Source organism: Fusarium vanettenii (genome assembly GCF_000151355.1).
Source record: "Fusarium vanettenii 77-13-4 chromosome 3 genomic scaffold NECHAsca_31_chr3_5_0, whole genome shotgun sequence".
NCBI lineage: Eukaryota > Fungi > Ascomycota > Sordariomycetes > Hypocreales > Nectriaceae > Fusarium > Fusarium vanettenii.
In genome coordinates this window covers 253649-273883 of record NW_003315854.1, presented here as the reverse complement: position 1 = coordinate 273883, position 20235 = coordinate 253649, and the positions used below count along the sequence as shown (strand labels likewise).

The 20235-nt window shown below is 50.1% G+C and overlaps 6 protein-coding genes across 6 annotated transcripts; 3 read left to right on the top strand and 3 right to left on the bottom strand.

The window, feature by feature from the left end:
* Positions 1–1109: 1109 nt before the first annotated feature.
* NECHADRAFT_92275 (uncharacterized protein) lies at positions 1110–6218 on the bottom strand (the record flags this gene model as incomplete). The annotated part of the gene is made up of 8 exons (XM_003042859.1): positions 1110–1136; positions 1485–1501; positions 4022–4519; positions 4569–4704; positions 4750–5551; positions 5602–5924; positions 5974–6089; positions 6173–6218. The coding sequence occupies 8 exons, from the start codon at positions 6216–6218 to the stop codon at positions 1110–1112; spliced, it is 1965 nt and encodes a 654-aa protein (XP_003042905.1).
* Positions 6219–8310: 2092 nt separating this feature from the next.
* Positions 8311–8859, top strand: NECHADRAFT_78407 (uncharacterized protein; the record flags this gene model as incomplete). Its single annotated transcript, XM_003042956.1, has 1 exon — positions 8311–8859. The coding sequence occupies one exon, from the start codon at positions 8311–8313 to the stop codon at positions 8857–8859; it is 549 nt and encodes a 182-aa protein (XP_003043002.1).
* Positions 8860–12424: 3565 nt separating this feature from the next.
* Positions 12425–13789, top strand: NECHADRAFT_37170 (uncharacterized protein; the record flags this gene model as incomplete). The annotated part of the gene is made up of 4 exons (XM_003042955.1): positions 12425–12572; positions 12712–13177; positions 13231–13361; positions 13416–13789. The coding sequence occupies 4 exons, from the start codon at positions 12425–12427 to the stop codon at positions 13787–13789; spliced, it is 1119 nt and encodes a 372-aa protein (XP_003043001.1).
* Positions 13790–14082: 293 nt separating this feature from the next.
* On the bottom strand, positions 14083–16408 carry NECHADRAFT_37244 (uncharacterized protein; the record flags this gene model as incomplete). The annotated part of the gene is made up of 5 exons (XM_003042858.1): positions 14083–14676; positions 14872–14911; positions 14957–15127; positions 15227–15815; positions 16018–16408. 5 exons carry the CDS (start codon positions 16406–16408, stop codon positions 14083–14085), a joined length of 1785 nt encoding a protein of 594 aa, XP_003042904.1.
* Positions 16409–17199: 791 nt separating this feature from the next.
* NECHADRAFT_37062 (uncharacterized protein) lies at positions 17200–18675 on the bottom strand (the record flags this gene model as incomplete). Its single annotated transcript, XM_003042857.1, has 3 exons — positions 17200–17474; positions 17524–18100; positions 18157–18675. The coding sequence occupies 3 exons, from the start codon at positions 18673–18675 to the stop codon at positions 17200–17202; spliced, it is 1371 nt and encodes a 456-aa protein (XP_003042903.1).
* Positions 18676–19141: 466 nt separating this feature from the next.
* NECHADRAFT_37145 (uncharacterized protein) lies at positions 19142–19927 on the top strand (the record flags this gene model as incomplete). The annotated part of the gene is made up of 2 exons (XM_003042954.1): positions 19142–19737; positions 19792–19927. 2 exons carry the CDS (start codon positions 19142–19144, stop codon positions 19925–19927), a joined length of 732 nt encoding a protein of 243 aa, XP_003043000.1.
* Between the last annotated feature and the right edge of the window lie 308 nt (positions 19928–20235).

Below are 20235 nucleotides of genomic sequence, written 5' to 3'. Positions count from 1 at the left end.
TTCAAAAGATTGAAAACTTTATCTTGGAACATAAGACTGCCGAAGTTCAAGGTAAAATGAAAGTAATTTAAATTCGAACGCAAAGGTGCATTGCGGTATTACCTACAGCAGCTGCCTGGGCAAGCTTGAGTGCGAGACGAATAGCTATATAAGTGAGACCGGCGCACTGGAGGATCCCTCAACCTTTCAAACACAAATCCCAACACACCACCGCCTTCAAATCTAATCTACTACGCATCTCCTAAACACATCCTTGGACAGAACAGCAGTTGGTCCGTGAATCACTGTCACCAGATATCGGCAGTGGATCATTGCGACTGCATAACCACTGCCAGCTGCCGACGGCTGCCAGCTTGATCCAACTTCCCCCTTTCCCCTCTCTTTCTTTAGTTTTCACAAAAACAAAACAAAAGCAACAACCATTCTTCGTCTCCGAGTCACCCAGAACCATGGCGCGTTTCCTAATGGCTCCCAACCAAGCATCCATCCACTCCTCAGGGAGCACGCATCTTCAGACTTGCCTGCTCGGCATTCCAAATGAACTGATAGATATCATCTTCAGGCACATTGATAAGCCCACGCAAATTTGCTTTGCGTTGACCTGTCGATCTCTTTACAGCAACTATTTTCGCGAAACCGACCCTTGGTATCGGCGCAAAAGGGACTGGTACTGGAGAAAGGATTGGCTAAGCCAGTTGGAAAAGGATATCCCCCACTATTACTGCTGTCTTCAATGTGCCAAGCTTCACCGATGGGATGTGCCCGCGAAAGAAGATTGCTCTGGCCGGAAGCAGTGGAAAGGGTATCTGGGCCTTCATCCTGCTCAAGACTGGGAAAATCATCGTGCTCAAGTCTGGGAAAATCATCCTGCTCGAGACTGGGAAAAAGAGTGTTTCGAGTTCCCAGTAGGCGAGGATCATTGCCTCACGTTCCATGCCGTGAGGGTCATTATGAACCGCCATCTTTACGGTCCTCAACACGGCATGCCTCTGGAAGCGATCACCCTGGATACCCATAAGGTGTGCCAGGAGACTGGCACGTCGGTTGATATGGCCGTTCGTCCACGAATAATCAACAGCGAATTGCTCCTCTCTGTCCGCTACAAGATACTACACACTCAAAACGACACCAAGAGCCTGGAAAAGTTCCTCATGCAGGCTAGGTGGCGTGTTTGTCGACATCTACAGATTGGGAAGCACTGGACCAGAGGTAACTGTTGGTTCGAGCGCCACATCCATTTCGTACCACTCTGTGTCCCAGAGCTCGAGAGAATACGTTGGCCTTTACGGGACTCTGCAAACGCGATTGGAAACGTCAGGGCCTGTGGAGTTTGCATGACAGATTATCAAGTCAAGATCAGCCGGCGATACGACGGACAAGAGGCGAAGGGCTGGTGTATCGAGATCGCCGTGTGGCACCAACTGGGGAATGGTCGTGATCCCCACGATGAAGCGCGTTGGTTTAATTTGGCGCACGACGGATACCTTGGCCCCATTCGAGACTGCATGCCTGGTTTTACACGACCAGGAATTGTACGACACAGGTGGAGCAAAGGTGATAGAACTTTGCTTGCTGTCGAAGGAGAGTATGTGGAAGGTACGGAATGTCTACCAGAGGAACTCGCTATAGATCAAGACGGAAACGTGGTGTTCAGCTCTGGCTGAGGTACGCCGGGACACACTGAGCACCCCTGCGAGGCGACAGGTCTGGAACAATGTCCAATAGCGCCCAGGACCGGCTTGCAACTTCTTGAGCACGTGGTGAGGGGTTTGTAAGAATAGAAATCTTTACCCGAAACAAAACCCGCGAGTTATTTTCCGTGACGACTCAACCAAACGTGCAACATGTCGGCTAACGGATTTCGCTATGTTCCGCTTGGCTCTCAACCTGGCGGGTTCCGTCTTCTCACGCTCTTACCAGGCAGCTCGGACACGCCGCTTCACTGTCAATTATCCAACTCCAACCTAACTACCCGCCCGGTCTACGATGCGTTATCTTATGTATGGGGTAAGCCCTCAAATCCCAATGACTCGAGCAATGTCCTAGTTCTTGATGGACATCACTTTCCGGCTACGGCGAACCTCGTTTCAGCTTTGCGACATTTGCGTCCACCTGTCGGGGGACACCCAATCACCCTCTGGGTAGATGCCGTGTGCATCAATCAGGAAGATCTGAATGAGCGAGGCCAGCAAGTTTCAATGATGCGGGATATCTACGCATCAGCGGAGAGAGTTGTAATTTGGATTGGAGAGGAAGGTGATGGTAGCGATGCCGTGTTTGATGCGCTACCGGTGATTGCTGGGCCAGACGGGCAACAGGGCACAGAAAAATTGAGGCTGATGCGTGAATGCAGCAGCTTCTTCATTAGCATCGTGGATCGCCGCCCATAATTCTCACGCACTTGAATTCTTCAAGAACTGGCCATGGCCAAGCAAGACCCCTTGGTGGTTTGTGGATGGAAATCTGCGCCATGGTCGCTATTCATCAAAGGATGGGTGGCTATTGCAAGAGATGCCTTCGCGGAATTGGGCATGATCCGTGAACAAGACACAAAACAAGGAGGGAGTGCTAGCAACAACGCCAACACTGGTGGCGACTTTCAGATGGTTGCATTGATGAAGCTCGATGTCTTGAATGAACTCAGGGAGGAGGCCATGCGGACCCAGGGTGGGGAGAGTCTGAGGAAATTACTGATGATCTCGAGGTCCTCAGAGGCCACCGACCCAAGGGATAGGATCTATGGGCTTCTTGGAATGCTCAAAACGGATGGGCTCGGCACTAATATCCCCGTTGACTACCATAAACCGACCGCGGCGGTTTACTCAGATGCCATGGCACACATCTTCTCTCAAGGAGAAGGCCCATACTTCCTGTCAGGAGTCTGGCTTCCAGGAGTTTCTGCTCCTGCTCCTCGCATCGACTCTCTTCCACCAACAGTCGAACAGCCAAATCTTCCATCTTGGGTTCCCGACTTCTCACGACAGATAGCCGGCAAGGCAACACAGACAAGCGGTATTCACTTCCATCCGCCAGCAGGAACTAGCGCATCTGGTGCCGGGGCGGATTGCAACAATGGAAAGAGGTTGGATGACGAAAGAACGCTGCAGGTAGAGGGTCTCTTTGTCGACACAATCGACCAGGTCATATCGTTGGGCACATCCCTCGATTCATGCATCGAGAAACTACCTGCTCTGGAGGCTGTAGCGTCTGAAGCCAGGCAATGGACTTGTCAGCTCAACCCCACGATTGCACCATTTATAGATCAGTTCAAGACAAAGGAGCCGTTATGGAGGATCTTGATCTCGAACAAGCGCTTGAGATCTGGCTACGATGCCGCCCCTTCGTCTTACGAGCATATGTATCTGAGCCTCCTTAACCGGCATGCCACGAAAGCCGATCCAAATAATGACGGCCAGCAAAACGAATATGAGCTGTGTTTGAATCAAGGAATTGGGAAACGGTCTTTATTTGTCTCTAAGAGCGGGTTTGTAGGCACCTGTGTGGCGGAAAGTTGTGTTGGAGACACGATTGCAATTCTTTTTGGGTCACCAGTACCATTCATCTTGCGTCCGATAGCGCGAACCGGTCCAGAGACTGGCAGAAAACTGTACGCACTCGTCGGCGGTTCATATGTTGGGGGTATTATGGGTGGTGAGATGGTAGACGAACTTTACTGCGAGGATTTGATGGATTCCACCACGTTCTTTATTCAGTAGAGCCTCCATATTCATATTAACCAGCGATTTGCTTTCAACTTGAACCATGGCCCCCACTCTACTAAGTGCAGTCAAAGTGGGAGAACTCTCACTCAGGCACGGAAGTGAAATGCGGATCGACATAACAACATCCTCTCATCATTCAAGATAACGCGGTATTAAGTATTACTTCCAATCTCCCATCACCAAGCAAGTTTAAAATCTCTACATGAGTATAGCAGCAATCAGAAAGATAGACAAAGACACTCCAACAAAACTTCCCGTCGCCTTGGAACCTGCAGAATCATCATCCTTGCCACTGGTACTGTTGGATGATCCTGCAGACCAATCCGTCTCGTTCCACTCCTCATACGTCAAACTAGTATTCAAGCGCGGCCTCAGGTCAAAATCAGCAGCTGTGACCTCCTTGGAACTCGTCGTGCCATTCCAGCAATGTCTATCAAAACACTCCTGACACTGAGATGGCAGCTTGGTGTTTGTGCGCTGAAGAGCTCCTTTGATGGCGGCACACGCAAGACAAGCCGGCCAGTCAGAATCAACCGTGCCGTTGCCGTAAGTGGCGACCTGGAACGCATTGTCAAAGGCAATGTCGAGTTGCTGATCTGTGAATTGATCCAGAGTGTACGAGTAGTTGGTGTAGCCCGTCCATGGAGCGTTGGGGAGGTAGAGAAGGAGGGGCGTGTCCTTTGTGGCGTTGCAGCCGAAGAATGTTGGTTGTTTGGTGAGATTCAGGCCGACCATGGTGTTGACGTCTGGGATGTTGGGGAAAGGGATGTTTCCCTCCTTTGCGGCAAGGCCAGTGTCTGTAACCAGTCAACATTCGCTCTAAGCATGAACAGACGAAAAACCTACTAATCAAATTGGTTCCGTTGACCCAATCGTTGATGGAATCCGACGAAGCTTCGTACACGATAATCAAATCAAGCTTGCGATCAGGGATGATCAGAGGTCGAAGGGGGTTGGTCTCTCCCGTGAGGCTGCCGTCCACCTAATACTGTCAGAAGTGCTTCGCAAAAACTTGACGGAAACATACGAGAAGTAACTCCGAGACACCCTTCATGTCATTGTTGTAATCCTCAAATGGATTAGGGAATGTAGACCACAATGATTCGTTGAATGTGAGGTCAAAGTACTTGGCCGTCTCATTCACAAGTTGAACAAGAGGATTATCATACTGATCCTCAGGAACAGGAATATCATTGATATCCTTATTCACCATTTGCCTCTCTTGCAAGTATCGCTTTGCAAAAGTCGGAATGTCATAAAATGCGTCAATAAACCAGGCCGTAAACGCATTGGCCGTCGTCCCTTGCATAAGAGTGAGCTTATCAAATCCCTGAACGCACTCACTCGAGTTTTGTGCTTTGCCCTTGGACATGGCTGTTCCAAGCCACTTTGTGGCAATGAAAGCTTGGACTCTGCCTCCTAGCCAGCTTCCAAACTCGAATGGTGTGACTTCGTAAGCCGTGAGGTTGAAGCCGTTTGTCTTGTTGAAGCCGGGATACATGAGTTTGCCGATTTCTGGGGACTTGCCGGGGATGACTTCTGCAAGGGCTAGGATCGGCATGGGTGCATCTCCGAGGTTGAAAGCAGTGCCGTTGGCGGCAATGTCAGAGTAGTTGCTAAAGAGTTGATCTTCTGGGAGCCAAGTGCCCCAGAACTGTCCAAAGGTGTCGCCGACAGAGACGGGCAAACCAGCTTCGGCCTTGGCTCCAGTGTTTTCGAAGATGTCTTTGAGAAAAGCCTCTTGGTCTCCATCCGGCCCAGAGGCATAGGCCACTGAGAAATTGGTGGCTTTTCGTAGAGCATCAGTTGTGCTAAAATTGTTTGCGGCACTATCGCATTGGGTCAGCATATGGCGTCTGGGATGGGTTAAGAATCCTACAGCAACAAAACGGTCACGGCGCCGCCTCCACTCAGGCCCGTGATGTAAGATAGAAGCTGGGTTAAGCCTCCAGTGCGAGCCGCGACAGCAGCGTCAGATCGAGCATCGTACGCCTGCCAAATACCCAGACCTCCAAGACCAGATTGGGTGCCACCGCCAGAGACCGAAAGACCGACAACAGGAACATTAGTTGGCTTGAGCTTCTTGATGAAACTTGACACGTCAAAGTCGGAAATGTTGGCCAGCTTCAGGTAATCTTCCAAATTAGGGATCATCTGCTTTCCTCGTTGTTGTCTCCAGGCGCTCTCTTCCTTGGAAAGACCCTAACATCAGTCAGCTTATGAGCATCAATGAGGGTCCCACATAGCATACGTCTGAGGGATCGCGGACTCTCAAGTTCAATGGACAATTTGTGTAAACGGGAGCATAGGGGTCGGCATCAGCGCCACTCTGTTGTGCTTGTGCCGTAAAGCCATTGCTGAGTAGAGCTGGAAGCAGCAAATGCGTATGGGCTGTCCAATGCATTGTATCAGTGGATTCGTCTTTTCGTCGCCGTGAACAATTAGTCTACGATGAACAGCAATAAAAGACCATGAACAGAAGACTTTCTTTCTCATTTTTGCAAGGGAATGGGTCCTTATTATCCCCGTCCACGGAACAAATACCGATCAACCGATCTCCCTTGACGGGACTTGTCGTTGTGGAAACCTTCACCTCGGAAATCGCCAAATCTAGAGCCACATGCCAGCCATTGACGTTGACGACCGCAGCCACCGGTCCTGATTGGTTTTAGCAACGAAAACATGGGCAGCCAAGTATCTAAAATAGCTAGAAGGAAGAGAAAAATCTCGGAAAAGAATGGGGGAAGATGGCCATGTCTCTGATGTGGCCCTTGACGAGGCGCCCTAGAAGGAATGTGCTGAAAGGTGAAAAATTACCACTTGACGCCCGTGGGTCTCAGCAGAGAAAACTCCTGGTCTATGTCACGAGGTCTGCCTCCCCGGAGCGGATGAGGAACCCCTGATGAATGATGCAAAAGCGTTGCGCAAAGCCGTCGCTCCATTCTCCGATGAGACTCATGAGGCGCGCCTTGTTGTGATGGGGCAGGGGGCAAGTTGTCCTCTGGGTGTCTCTACCGACGTGGCTCATCCCGGAAGTCAGCAGGCGCATTGAGGCCCTTTCTCCGTCTGAATTTGTGTTACGAAGATTCGTCCACCATGGTACCTGATGACAGAATCCCACCTGGTCATGGTTGCACAATAGAGACACGCTCAAAACAAGATTCTTAGACACAGGATAGAGCTCCAGCACCTAAATCTGACAGAGAACCAGAAAAAATGCTACTCAACAGGTGGCTCATGTACATCGGTTCACTGGTGTTTGTGTCTATCGTGGTGGGCGTGGTGGGAGCCATTTCACACTGATTAAGCGTTCTGAGTATGGGTAGTGTGTAGGCGACACCTCCTTGATAGTGCTTGACAGAATCAGTATCTCATGGAACGCACTGCTTGTTCCAATCAATGACTACAGCTTTTAGAGTCTTTGACGTTCTTAAAAACGTCCTCGCTCTGAGAGCCCTAGATCTGGATGAGCCATGACTACTTGTCCAAGGACCCCACCGCGTCGCTGAGGATTAATGGAGCTTTTGTGTGCATAGAAAAGGTTGACTCTTCTGGCTCAAAAATACAGGATGGTCACCCCCAAATACCCCTTGGAATCCTTTCTGTTATCGTGGCTGCGCTGTCCCAGCTCGGTTCAACAATTATCGCCGTCATCACCCCTCAGTCGACGCTCATAGTGAAAGCAATTCTGTCAGAGTTTTCGCTTACGGGGTTGTCTAACTTGATAGGACTAAGGAGAGTACGGTGATATAAGCCACTTGGAAAATCGGCGGATGTCGAGACCATCCCTCTCCTTGAAGTTCTTACAAGTGTTACCCCAAAATCACATTAGATATAGTTATACAGTTTATCAGTGGAGTACAGAGTGTGTATGCCGCACAATGCAACAAATAGGGGAAAGTATGCTGTGGTGTACGGAGTTCGGCATGTGGGTGAAAGAAAACAGGGCTCGTCCTCACATACAATTCCTACGCGGCGAGCAGCCTCGTAATATTTCACCCCGCGTAAATGGATATCGTGGCTTGCATTGGTCATCAAGAATGGTCATAGTGCGAGAGACTATTTGACGCTCCCGCGCCCTCGAGCGTCAAAAGCGCACCAAGCCCCTGGGCTAGTTTGGATCTCGGTCTTCTTACTGCTGATGGTTGCTCGACTCACCACTAAAGCACCACCAGTTGCTGCTGATGCCTTGCTTTCGTCTGGTCTCATTTCATTATACTCGCAGTAGGATAAGTCACCGGCCGGCTATGATTGGCTTAGATCGCTGTGTGCTGCCTCTTGTTTGAACGTTGGCGCCCTCAAGAGGTCTTCATCTCCAGATGTGATCTCCAACTAATCTCTCGAACAAAAGGGGAACATCATCTTGGCCTGTAATTATTGGGGGAACTCATTTAAGCTAAATCGGTAAATGATAACAAAGTCTACGTAAATACGGACGCTCCCACAGTCGCTCGCCGCCTGGGTCGTTCTTCGTGCATCGTCCGTCATTGCGAGTGCATCCCCAATAGTCACTCTTTTCCTTGCCTCACTCTTAGTCACTCGCTACTAGACCATTCACTAAGTTCCCCGTTTCACTCAAGTAGACACAATGGTCCACTTCAAGCCCCTCTTCGTGGCCCTGGCCGCCGTCTCGACAGTCGTCGCCAGACCTCCTTGCAGACCCGACACCACGGCACCCACCATGAGCGCCACGACAACCGCCGAAGAGACTACCAGCACTGAAACTTCTACTACCGAGACGTATGCCACCGAAACTTCTACCACTATCGTTTCTACCACAACCACTAACGATGAAACTTTTACCACTGCTGCTCCTACCACCACGACCACCGAGTCTGATGTTTCCACCACATCTACCGCTCCAGAGACCACCACCTCGGCCCCTGCTCCCGTCTGTGGCGTCACCGGCTACTTCGTACCTGGTCATGACATGACCTACCTTTACTCTCCTGGATACAAGCTGAGCGCCAAAGAGTGTCTCGAGGGGTGCGCTGCTTACAGCGGCTGCGAGGTCATTGCCTTTTACTACACCGGCAGCTCCATCGGCCGTTGCGAATACTTCAAGGGGCCTCTTATTACCGATGGAGAACCCACCCCGTACAAGTGGTACGACGTCGGCTGCCTGGCTGAGATGTAGGCAAGTCGTTGGCAGAGTCATGATGTTTCGGCCACGGCAATTATAGTAGTTACAGAATGTTATCCTAATCGCTGCATCGGGGCTAAAGGGCGTTCAAATATTTGTATTCGACCAGGGCAACATATTTATTAGTATAGAATCTTGATAGATACGACACTCATGCGTGGCCATTTAACTCATAAATACATAGTTGGCACCAATTCGGTAATGTTAATAGACCCTCTACGTAAACGAGATATGTGATATATCACAGATTTCATAGTGGAAGCGGCATATATAGATCTCGGATATGCGATCTAAAATGAAGGATATATATCCAATGACCAATTCCAGACTAAATAGACATAACATGTCGTAAGCATACAATCATAGCGGGAGAACACTTGCTTGTAAAGTCCAAGATAGTATACCTCCCAAGCTTCTTGAGATTTGCTACGTAGGTAAGAGCCAAGGCACCGACTAGAATCATTCCCTCCATATCCCATTGATCCGATATTATAAACCACAAAATTCACCAAGCAGTCCCGTAGGAGGGTGGCAGGAGAGGACAAGTAACTACATAGAATTTGTTGAACGTAGAGAAGGTAGCACAAGGAAGAGGCAGGGCACAGAAGGTGGCACACAGACAGGACACACACAACACGCAGAAGTAATGGATACAGAGAGGAGAAGTCTCCCTCACCCATATTTCCAACAGCATTGAGAGCCCGAAGAGCATAGACCTCGCTCCAGGCAAACAACTTCATGATTCATGGTGGTCGAGGGCAGGGGTGGAATATTAAGCCGGTAAAAGGATGGAGAGATGTTTAGGGTAGGGTCAATGGATGGAATCCGAGCCCCCCGTGAATTTCTTGAATGTGCTTCGCGTTTCATTCCTGCATTAAGGATCTTCACATTTAATCGGTTCTCCAAGACGATTAGCGCACTTCCCACCACTACAGAGGCGACCAAGAGGCATGTGGCGGCGAGGACACATGGGTATGTGAACCACCCAAACCGTCAGCGACACCAAGCTTATCTCTCTCTTCGATAGTTCACTCGCAACCGTTACCCTCGAACCACCTTTGGAAACATGCCAAGGCCTTCGTAAAGCTCCTCTCTGGTCCGTCTGTCTTTTGGAAATCTTGACTCGGCTACCTTTGATATCAAGCCAGCCCCTAACCTTGTACCCCCATTCCACCGTAGTAATCTCTTTCACCCCCAGCGCCATCTTTTTAAAGCTAAATCTTATAAAGAACCATAACAGATGGGGCAAGAAAATGACAGCAAGTGGCACGAGCCTCTAAGAGCCAGCGGAAGACTTGACAGCTCGAACTCTGTTCAGTTCAAACTAATCTGCCGACATCAGTTGGGTTTATGGGGAAACACTGTATCGTGTGCAAAGAGCAATAGACACTAGAGAGAAGAGAATTGCCGTACTTGATGCGCTTTGGGACACGTTCTTAACCTTACGAGGCATAAGTCGTGACAGTTGCTTGCGCCATGCCTGATGGAATGCTCAGACCCTTTATGCCCATCGGTTAACGGCAACCTGTATTTAGGAGGGTTAAGATCAAAGTACTGCAAGTACTGTTGAAGATTCTGATAGCTGATACCATAGAGGAACGCACCTTAATTGCACGGACTACTAAAATGCGAACAGCATTTCTGATTCCACATGGCGGATCATCGTCATGAACTATTCGGCTCCTTAACCGCACGTGTCTGATGAAATGCATGACTGCTTGGGATATCCAATCGGTTCTAGGAAATGCAAGATTGCCTATTAAAGGGCAGACACTAACGATTTCTTGCAGGACAGTTCCCCTGAAGGACTGACCCATAAGCCACATGGGAAACTGCCAAGCGCGGAAATATCGCCAACTTCACCCCAACAAGCGAGAGGGGGGCGGAAATAGAGACCGTAGAGCTAGAGTCAACTTAAACAAGTCCCAAACCCGGTAGTTTGGCACGGATGTGATGAGTACGACCCCTGGGTCCAAGCGAGCTGGTTTCCGTTGAAAGCTGTCACTTGTCACGATAACCCCTGAACTCCCAAGACGAACCGCGTCAATTCAACCTTTCAACTATCACTCACATGGGAATAGTATCGCGAACCACTGAAAAGCCTTTGAACTGCATTCTTGCTTTCTAGTAGACCACAGCGTCACTGCGGACCACCACCCGCGCGACCGCAAACCGCACCGCGCTAAGCCCAGCCATTCAGCTCTAGCTTGCCTGCCGACTTGCAACGGGAGAAAAGCCACGGCGGCCGCGTCGTATCGCTCGACACGTGTCGGGACCCCAAAGCATGTCACCCTCCTTGATCGGCACCGTTTGACCCTGAAGAAAGAATGAGATTCTGTGATCCTTTTACTGATAGACAGATCGTGTGGATGGTCTTCCAGATGGCCTGAGCTGCGCTTAGACAGCGGGCTAATCGTCCACCTCAGCACGTTATCAAAATCCGCTGCAGCCACTACGCGTTAGCTGCCTCACCGTCGGTGGGTCGGAGAAGAAGCTAGGCTCGATCAGATCTGTCAATAGACCTAAGCGATGCGTCTTTGAAGAACCAGGAGCCCGGGCCGTGGTGCACGGTCAAAGGGGGAATGCTACGGTGGAGTTTGAGAGGATCTGAGCGTTTCTTCAACAATGACATCAAAGCGAGAAGCTGAAGATATGATGTGGATACCCTCTGCAACGGCAGCAGTGTGGCCGTTTACGCGGTCTGTGTCCCTGCATCTTGCGTCGCCCTGCAGGACACCACTGGCTCAGCTGAGGCCCTGTATCCAGATCCCGATTTCCCGTTCAACTGACTCGAGTCCCAGTAACGCCGACATGACAATGGTTTCAGGCCGCGTTGCTATCGCTCACTGGGCTATCGGGAGGCTCGAGACCCGTCAAATCAGGGCTTAGCGATAACCTGGGGTTTTGGGAGGCGGACCACCACGCGGGTCCGTGTTAGAGTTTCCCAGACCCCGGATCCAACACACTGCCGGGGTAGACGCGGCAGCTGTTGTGCGCCTTTCTTATCTCGCGTGTCCTTCAGTGGCTGATTCTGATGCAAAAGGGGCTTCACTTTTCGCGTCCAGAATGATCGGTAAGAAAGACGTGGCTGAGACCTAGCAAAAGGGATTTTTCAAGAAAAGCCTCTGCATGACTCTTGCATCTAACCATGGCATTTGAATGGCTTGGTCTGCAGAGAAGCCGTCGCTGCCGATGAACCGAACCAACAAATCGGTCTCGATCTAGCTATCGACTCCCCAGCTCAAACGTGAGTCCCGAAAACAGCCCAGCCAAGCACAGCAGCTCAAGTCCAGCCCGCCAAGGCCAGTAGGGGACATTGCTGCCACTCTGTTTTCAGCCATGGTGGCTTGTCGCGTCGAGTCAGGTCCTCACGTCAACGGTCCAATGATGGGGGTCTAGTGTCCTTGATAGGCCAGCCACGCAACCAGCCCAGAAGTCAAAGCGCTGATCCTCAGCCAAAAGGTGAGGGACCCCCAGATAAACCGGTTAGAGGTGATTCTCGTCATTGTCGTGTTTGTCGTCGAAAGCTTCAACTTGTCGAGAGATTGCAGTCTCAACCATGGCTGGGCTCGAGCCCAACATCTACTGGTCGACGGCCATCACATGGATCGCGGCGTCGGTGGCCATGGTGATGCGCTTCATGGCCCGGCGAATAACGAAGCAGCCCTGGTGGTGGGATGATACATTTTGTGTCCTTACCTATGTGGGTTCTCCGTCTTCTTGAGACATGATCAACATGCTTACAGACACGCCAGATATTTGGATGCCTCTACTCGGCGACCGTGTTAGAATGTACAAACCAACCTACGATATTCGCATCATTCAGAGTCTAACAATTCCTTGTAGGGACCATCCATTGGTACCTCGGTCAATACATGCCCGACGACCTCAGCGACGCCGAACGAGACCTAATCCTTCACAATGGACGATTCATCGGATTCTTCAACTCCCTGACGTATGCCTTTGCGATTGCCTCTGCGAAATTGGCCATCCTCTTCCTCTACTGGCGAATCTTTCAGCTATCATCGATCCGACTACCAATGCAGATCATGATTACCATGTGTTTTATCTGGATCATCGTTCGGACGTTCATGACCATCTTTCGCTGCCTCCCAGTACAGGCATATTGGGATAAGACGATTCCTCACGCCGTCTGCAGGATCCGGGATACAGAATTCTTCTTTAGCACGGTACTTACGCATTTCTTGATGGATCTTGCCATCTTGGTCTTGCCTATCATCGAGGTCTTCAAACTCCGCCTGCGCATGGGCCAGAAGATTGCTGTGGCCGCTCTCTTCATTGTTGGTTCCATGTACGTGACTTCCAGGCTCTGTTACTATTACGCCGCATCTAACTTTGTCGTAGTGTTTGTCTCGCGTCGGTATTCGCCATTGTCGAGGCCCTCAGTTATAATCCGAAGTCAACACAAATGCCCCATGACTATGGCATGTACTGCGTCTGGGGATCAGTCGAGATCAATATTGCCATTGTATCTGGTGAGAACCCTTAACCTTCAACCTATGTTGCGCCTCTTGACTAACTTCCAATAGCTTGCTTCCCCCTACTTCGACCTGTCATCCGCAACATCTTCCCCGCCCGCTTCCTCAGCTCCTACTACGGCAGAAGTAGCAGCCAACCCATCAGTCGTCCCAGCCGTGCTATCCGACTGGCTACAATATCGAGAACAAATAGGGAAAAGGAGAATGACGAAACGAGTTCGACGCATCAACTGGCCGATATCGAAAGTGGTGTCTCGGACGTTAGCGACTTCGACGTGGCGCCTAGGCCGGTACATAGTCATGAGGGTATTCGTACCGTGATATCGAGTCCATATCGTGAGGACATGGATCATAATGGGGCTGGGATACATGTACAGAAGGACATGGTAGTCGAAGTGGTGGCGACGAAAGGGAGTGAGAGATGAGAGATGATACCCCGGGGATTAATGAGCTATGTATATACTTAATAGACTTCAAAGATGCGCCGTACAAACAGATTGAGTACCGTGACTTGATGGTGCAAGGTCTCATGTCTATATTTGACGGCAATGCGACACCACTTTACCTACCGTCAGGACTTAGGACTCAGGGGAGGTTGGCTCGAGATTCGCGACAGAACGGACCCAGGGAGCAGTCCAGTCTCTCACAGGGTTCACTGCTCCTCCATCAAAACGAATATGTAGAGATGCTAATAAGCTGAGTAAAATTGCGTGTCTGCTTATCCTATTGAACTCTGAAAGTAGTTTTCCAAGCCTGGCAGCGACGCAAGTTCAGCAAAATTGGTGGGAACAAACTCGGGCATCAAGTTCATCTCTGAATGAAATGATCCCTGCTCCGGGCTGCTACCATACGCCCACTCCATCGTCGGCACTGCTTGCTCCTGTCCTAGCAGCCGCTCAGGCTCGACCTGCAACGAAACCCAGGTGCGAAACTGATCATAACCTGCACCGCCCAGTGACGGGCTTTCACCATGACTCGCTCCCAATTTGGCCAGTGTCATTTCCAAAATCTCCAAGCCCCGCTTCTCGGAGCTTTTGGTATTTGCAAAGACGCCACCAGACATGATTTTCAGTAACGTCATGCCTTGGTCGCAGATGTCGCCGAATTCGGCGAATTCCACCGTCTTGCTGAGGATGCGTTGAGCTATCAGAGTTACTACCGCAGCACAGCAGGAAGTGAACTCGGTATATGATGATTTGGAAAGCCCAAACTCGTCATGGAGCTTTTGACAAAGCTGGACGGAGGTGATGGCGCTTTCAATACAGCGTTTTATCAGAGTATTGCGAGCTTTGACCCATCCGTGCAAACCTTGCTTATCGGCATTGGAATCGTCAAACATGAAGGATCGGCCGATGAAGATGTGTACAAGGTGGTATGTGAGTGCGAGGTGTATGTTGGATCGAAAGAGTGGCTGTCCTGGTGTCAAGTCCTTGCAGTAGGTCTCTTCTGGGAGACTATCCCACCATGTCTCTAATGCCTGGTTTACTTTGAGGGCATCGTTGGCTACCAGTATGCTCGAGCTTGGAGTTGCTTTTTTAATCATTAAGCTGGACAGTTAGCTTGGTAGTGCCATCCGGGATGAGAGAACCAACATGTTGTCGCGAGCATCCTCCATGATCTCGGTAAGGTCTTTCTGGGCCATGGCGTTATGAAACGTATTGGGCCTTCCGGATGGTTGTAGTTCAGGGCGGTTGACTGGGAGAGCAGTGCTTATCTGGGATCTCTGAATGGATGCAGGTCGGCCATGCAAGATGGAAACACGCCTGTAAGGAGTCAGCTACTCTCCCCAATATTTGACCCCCAGTGACTAAATTTTCAAGCACGAGTAGACTCGTCAAATAGGATTCATGGGGCTGGCTCACCTCTCCAGGGTATACACTGTCCACCAAATTCGGTTGCGCATTTCGGCGTCTCGCGTCTTGGACTTGCTCTTCAAGTGCATGTTGTTATGTATCGCTATTTTCATGGCCATGCCATAATAGCTGCTGGCTAATCCTGCAGGGTCTACGGGGAGCGTGTACACTCCCATCAAGATGAAAGCTTGTACGCATTGTGCACTCCCGATGGTCAGCAGATCAGGGATCATGGCTGTTGCCTTTCGATAGAAAGACAAAGCCAGAGTGTCATCAATTGCCGATGTCACGTCAACTTCTCCAGTGTTGGACTGTCTCCCTTTGACCAGGTGTGCAAATTGGGTGCTGACGCAAAACACCATCAGAGCCGTGCAGACCCATGGAGCGTCGGCGATCGTGAGCGGCGTTGCAGGGTGGGCATATATCTGAGATATCCGGGTCCGAATAACATCTTCGTCTACATAGAAGTAGTTTGTCTGAGCCACGTTGAAAAAGATGTCGAGCAATGTAGTGGCGACCTCGGCAGGCGGGAACAGAGATACTGCTTCTTGGACCACAAAGGGAAACGATAGTAACTGTTCGGCAGTGGCCACGCTGGCTGTGGACTCCTGTGTCAATACATGTTAGCTCCGCAAATGATAAATTGACAGATAGAGGCGTCTCTTACAGTGCCAGGTCTTTCCAAGTCAGGACCTAATTTTTGCTGGATTTGACGAGTAAAGTCGGAATGAGAGAACTCTTCATAGGCTGTGCAGTGATGAGTTACAGTTGTCATGGTTGGGATATCTTAAGCCGCATACCTAGCATAGAAGTTGTGTCCCTCGTCGCCTGATTGCTGGGATCGTCGTCATGACCCTCATCAAATTGTAGGTTCGCTCGGTCCCATGGCGGAGGTGAGCCTGCTGATAGAAGTGTCACCGTCTCCGCAAGCTTGGTAGGGCTGAAATCTTGAATATCCGTAAAGTGCTTGACAATCTTTTCCAAGTTGCGGATCCTATCGATGTCGAAGAAAGCCTTTGGATTAATAGCGTCCGCCAACTTTTGTACTTCTGGCCGCCGTCTTGTTCGTCTGTATGCGCTGGTAAAGGCACATTCGCGCTTGGCTTTGATGCATCCGTCACATGGGACTCCGCCAGTGCACCTCTCCTTCAGGCGTCGGCAATTGTCGCACCTGTGAGTCTCATCAGCCATGGAACGTAATAACATGACATGTGAACACTAACGCTCGTGGAGCCCTTGGAGCCCTTGGCTTCCTCCCAACTGCCACCGTTATCTCGTTGCGCGCCGGCTGGGGTGACGCCGGAGGCTGCCGGCCATAAACGATCTGATCTACCTCGGTGGGTCTCGACATTGCAACACAATGAGAAATTCAGGCCAATCAGCTTGGTAAACAAAGGTCCTGGTATAGTGGAGGGATGTTGAAAGAGGGAGATTCCTATGATTTGAGGTTTGGTGTTGTGTGCCGGTTCCGTGCCGGAAAATGTCGCGTGCCGGTCCGGTGCCGGAGATCGACGGTGATTCTACCCGATTGAGATACCCACTTATCGACACCACCATCACTGACTTCATTAATCATTCACGTGAGGTCAGGCATAATCAAGTGTTTGAAAGAAGACAGGGGTTGAGAGTACCTAGTGAATTCGGGTGCTGATCCAGGTTCTCATAGAATGGCACCAAGCATACCTACCTAGAAGGTCATTGTCAAGCATGTCCTACCGTATCAAGACCCACAGTTACGTGATGGCAAGCAATTGGAAGAAAGAAGGAGCTTCAGGGTGGTTACATGATGAGAAACTGATTATGGTGATTAGAGCATTGGATTATTACTATCTGCAATGATGACAAGAAGCCATCATCCATAATAGCTAAAACGCAGTCATTGGTAATGACGGTAATAAACTTAGTACAGTATTGTAGCATTGAATAGACATTACTCTTTCGCGCTACTTCATCTATTCTATACCACATCACCTCCCATTGCTTTATAGCTTTGACTCCCTACCCGTCTTCCACAACGGCTCTAGACTCTCCTCAATGAGGTTCCGTTTTGAGGATATCCTGGCCTTGGTGGTCTTGAAGATACGAGGAAGGCCCGAATTCTCAAATGAAACCCCGTCGCGCACCATAGCCGCCATGCCCTTGCTTGAAAGCAGAATCTGTGGCATTCCATGACCCGTGAAACCAGCAATGATGAACTGACCTGGCTTCTCTGGGATCTCCCCAACGTGAGGCATAAAATCTCCGCTGTAGCCCATGACTGGTACTCATATTAGCAGTCGTCAGTAGTTGCAGCAGCTCCAACTTACTTCCGGTCCAGATGCTCTCCACTTTGGCAGCTGAGTCCTCCCAACCGCGGAAATGCCGTTGCATATAGTCATCAAAGTAAGACACAGCCTCATCGACGAGTTCATCATCTCGTGTCATGCCATACCATCGCTCCTTGTTGTGCCAAAACCGCTGTCTAGCTCCACCAACAATGATGCTGCCGTCAGGCCGCGGAATAAGATAATCATTGTTGCGGGCATCGAAGCGGATTCCATAAGTATTCACCAAATGAGGTGTGTCGGCTCCCTTGGGGCTGCTGATATGGCAGGCGATTCCTCTAATCGGCACGATGCAGCACGCGTATTCGGGCAGTAGATGGCCAGTGTAGCCGTTGGTGGCGTAGATGATCTTCTGAGCCTTGATCAAGCCGTCGGGGGTCGTCACGATCCATGATCCATTGCTATCCTGAGTTGACGAGACTGATGTCACGGGTGTGTGAGAGTATAGCTTGACGCCTTTGTCAAGGAGAAGTTGTAGGAGTTGATGGATCATCTTTGATGGCCACAAGTGGGCGGCTGTGTAGGAAAAACAGCACTGCGCGCCCTTGACACCAGAAACCTGTTTATACTTGTTAGCTACTGTCTTGGCTACAATAAGTATCAGTTAGAATTTACCCTTTCTGCGTCCTTCTTGGGCGTAAAAGCGATATCATGTAGATCGACAACATTCGCTTTTACTAACTCTCTGTATGCTTCTTCCGTCTGCTTTGCATGTTCCGGGTCCAGGAAAACATCCAAAGCCCTAGTGACATTAAAGTCACAGTCAAGGTCTTCTCTTTCGACAAGATCCTTCACCGCGTACACATGGGCGGCTTCAAATTTGGCTAACTCGGCTGCTGCCTCTGCGCCATAGATCTTGGCGGTTCTGGGGACGTTGAGAAAACCATCTGGCTTTACATGACCTCCATTTCGCCCGGTAGCACCAGAAACTGGCTTCCTGGCTTCGAGGATTGCAATAGAGGCCTTGAAAGAACTGTCTTGAAGCAGGTGGTAGGCTGTGCCCACTCCTGCGATGCCAGAGCCGATGATGAGAATGTCAACTTCGGAGGGAAGGTCTTTGGTACTCCGGAAGTCATCCAGGGGACGAGGTTCCGCGTTCCAAAAAGAAGGGACAGGGTTAGCGGCTGGCGCCATTTGATGCTTGGCCATGTTGTCGGTTGTCTGACTCAAGGGTCAAGATTAGACGTGTATGTGTGAGTTTGCGAGTCAATGATATGGACGTTCACAGAATTGAATGATCGGCAGGGTAAGTTGCGAATCTTGTCCAGATCAACACTGATAGGAAATAATCTAGATAACACAGACAAATGATGCAGAGATAAATGACGTTGGCACAACTTCACGAGCGATAATCACTAGGATCCACCTCCATGCTGCGGGGTGGTGTGCCGGGTGTGTGCCGGTAACATTAAATCCATCCTTCAACTCGGTTAGTTTCTGGCCCCCGGCACAAGCAGGCATCGATAAGTGTCACCTGGTTTTACCATTTATAGAGCCCAAGCCTTTATCGGAAGCCTAGAGTTAGCCATCTACCTGCCTACGCAACCCCCTTGTTCACCATAAACACCACATTCTCACTCCGAGTTTTACCGAATCAGTCATGTCTCCCGCTAATAAGCACGTTGTATTCGACATTGTCGGCACATGCGTGTCGTACGATGTCATGTTCAACGCCCTTGACCACCGACTGGGTGATAAGCTCCGTGAGCAAGGCATCAAGCCTCGTCTGCTCGGGTACCTCTGGATCGAGGTGACTGAGCGCGAGTATACCTACCTCAGCATGAATGGCCGTTACATCACATTCAGAGATGTCTTTAGCAGCATCTTTTACCGAATGCTGTACATGGCGGGCGTGCAAGAGCCGCACGAGTTTGCCAACGACGACGACTTGAAGTATATCCTCCAAGAATACATGAAGTTGGAAGCACGCCCCGGAATCGCCGAGTGTTTCCAAATACTGAGAGACAACGGCTTCACTATCTGGGCCTTGACGGCCGGTGATGTGGAGCGCGTTGGTGGCTACTTCACCCACAACGGCATCCATATGCCCAGGGAGAACTTCGTCTCTTGCGACGGATTCAAGATTGGAAAGCCTGATCCTCAGGTGTATAAGCTGATGCTGGACCGCCTGGGCGATGACGAGAAGTGGTTTGCGGCTGCTCATAATTGGGATGTGACTGCTGCTCAGTTGGCAGGGTAAGTTTCACTCTACACCAACAATTTCTCTTGCTGACCAGAGTTTGTCTACAGATTCAAGGCTGCGTACTGCACTATTTGGGAGAAGGAGCTTTGTGAGGGTGTCTTTGGCAAGATGGATATCACGGCTGATACATTTCCCGACATGGCGCTCCAGATTGTGGCAGCATCTGCGGCCAGTTCATCATAGGGTTGGAAGACCATGTAGAACTAGGTAGTTGATGAGGGTGAGAATCATTGTATAGAGATAAACAACATATAACGTACAAAATCTTAAGAGCTCCGGTTTCATGATCCCCGTATAATGAGATGTAAGGGTATCATTCTACACAACGGGACTTTTTTTATGGTGGTATGAATGACGTCTCCGTCGGTACGATAGCAAAGAACACAACGACAAACACATGACAGCATTCAGACCCGATGCTGAACACCGGCACTTTGCCTGCCCTCGCATGGAAGTATGATGTCTAAGCTCGCGAAGAGTGCAATGACAGC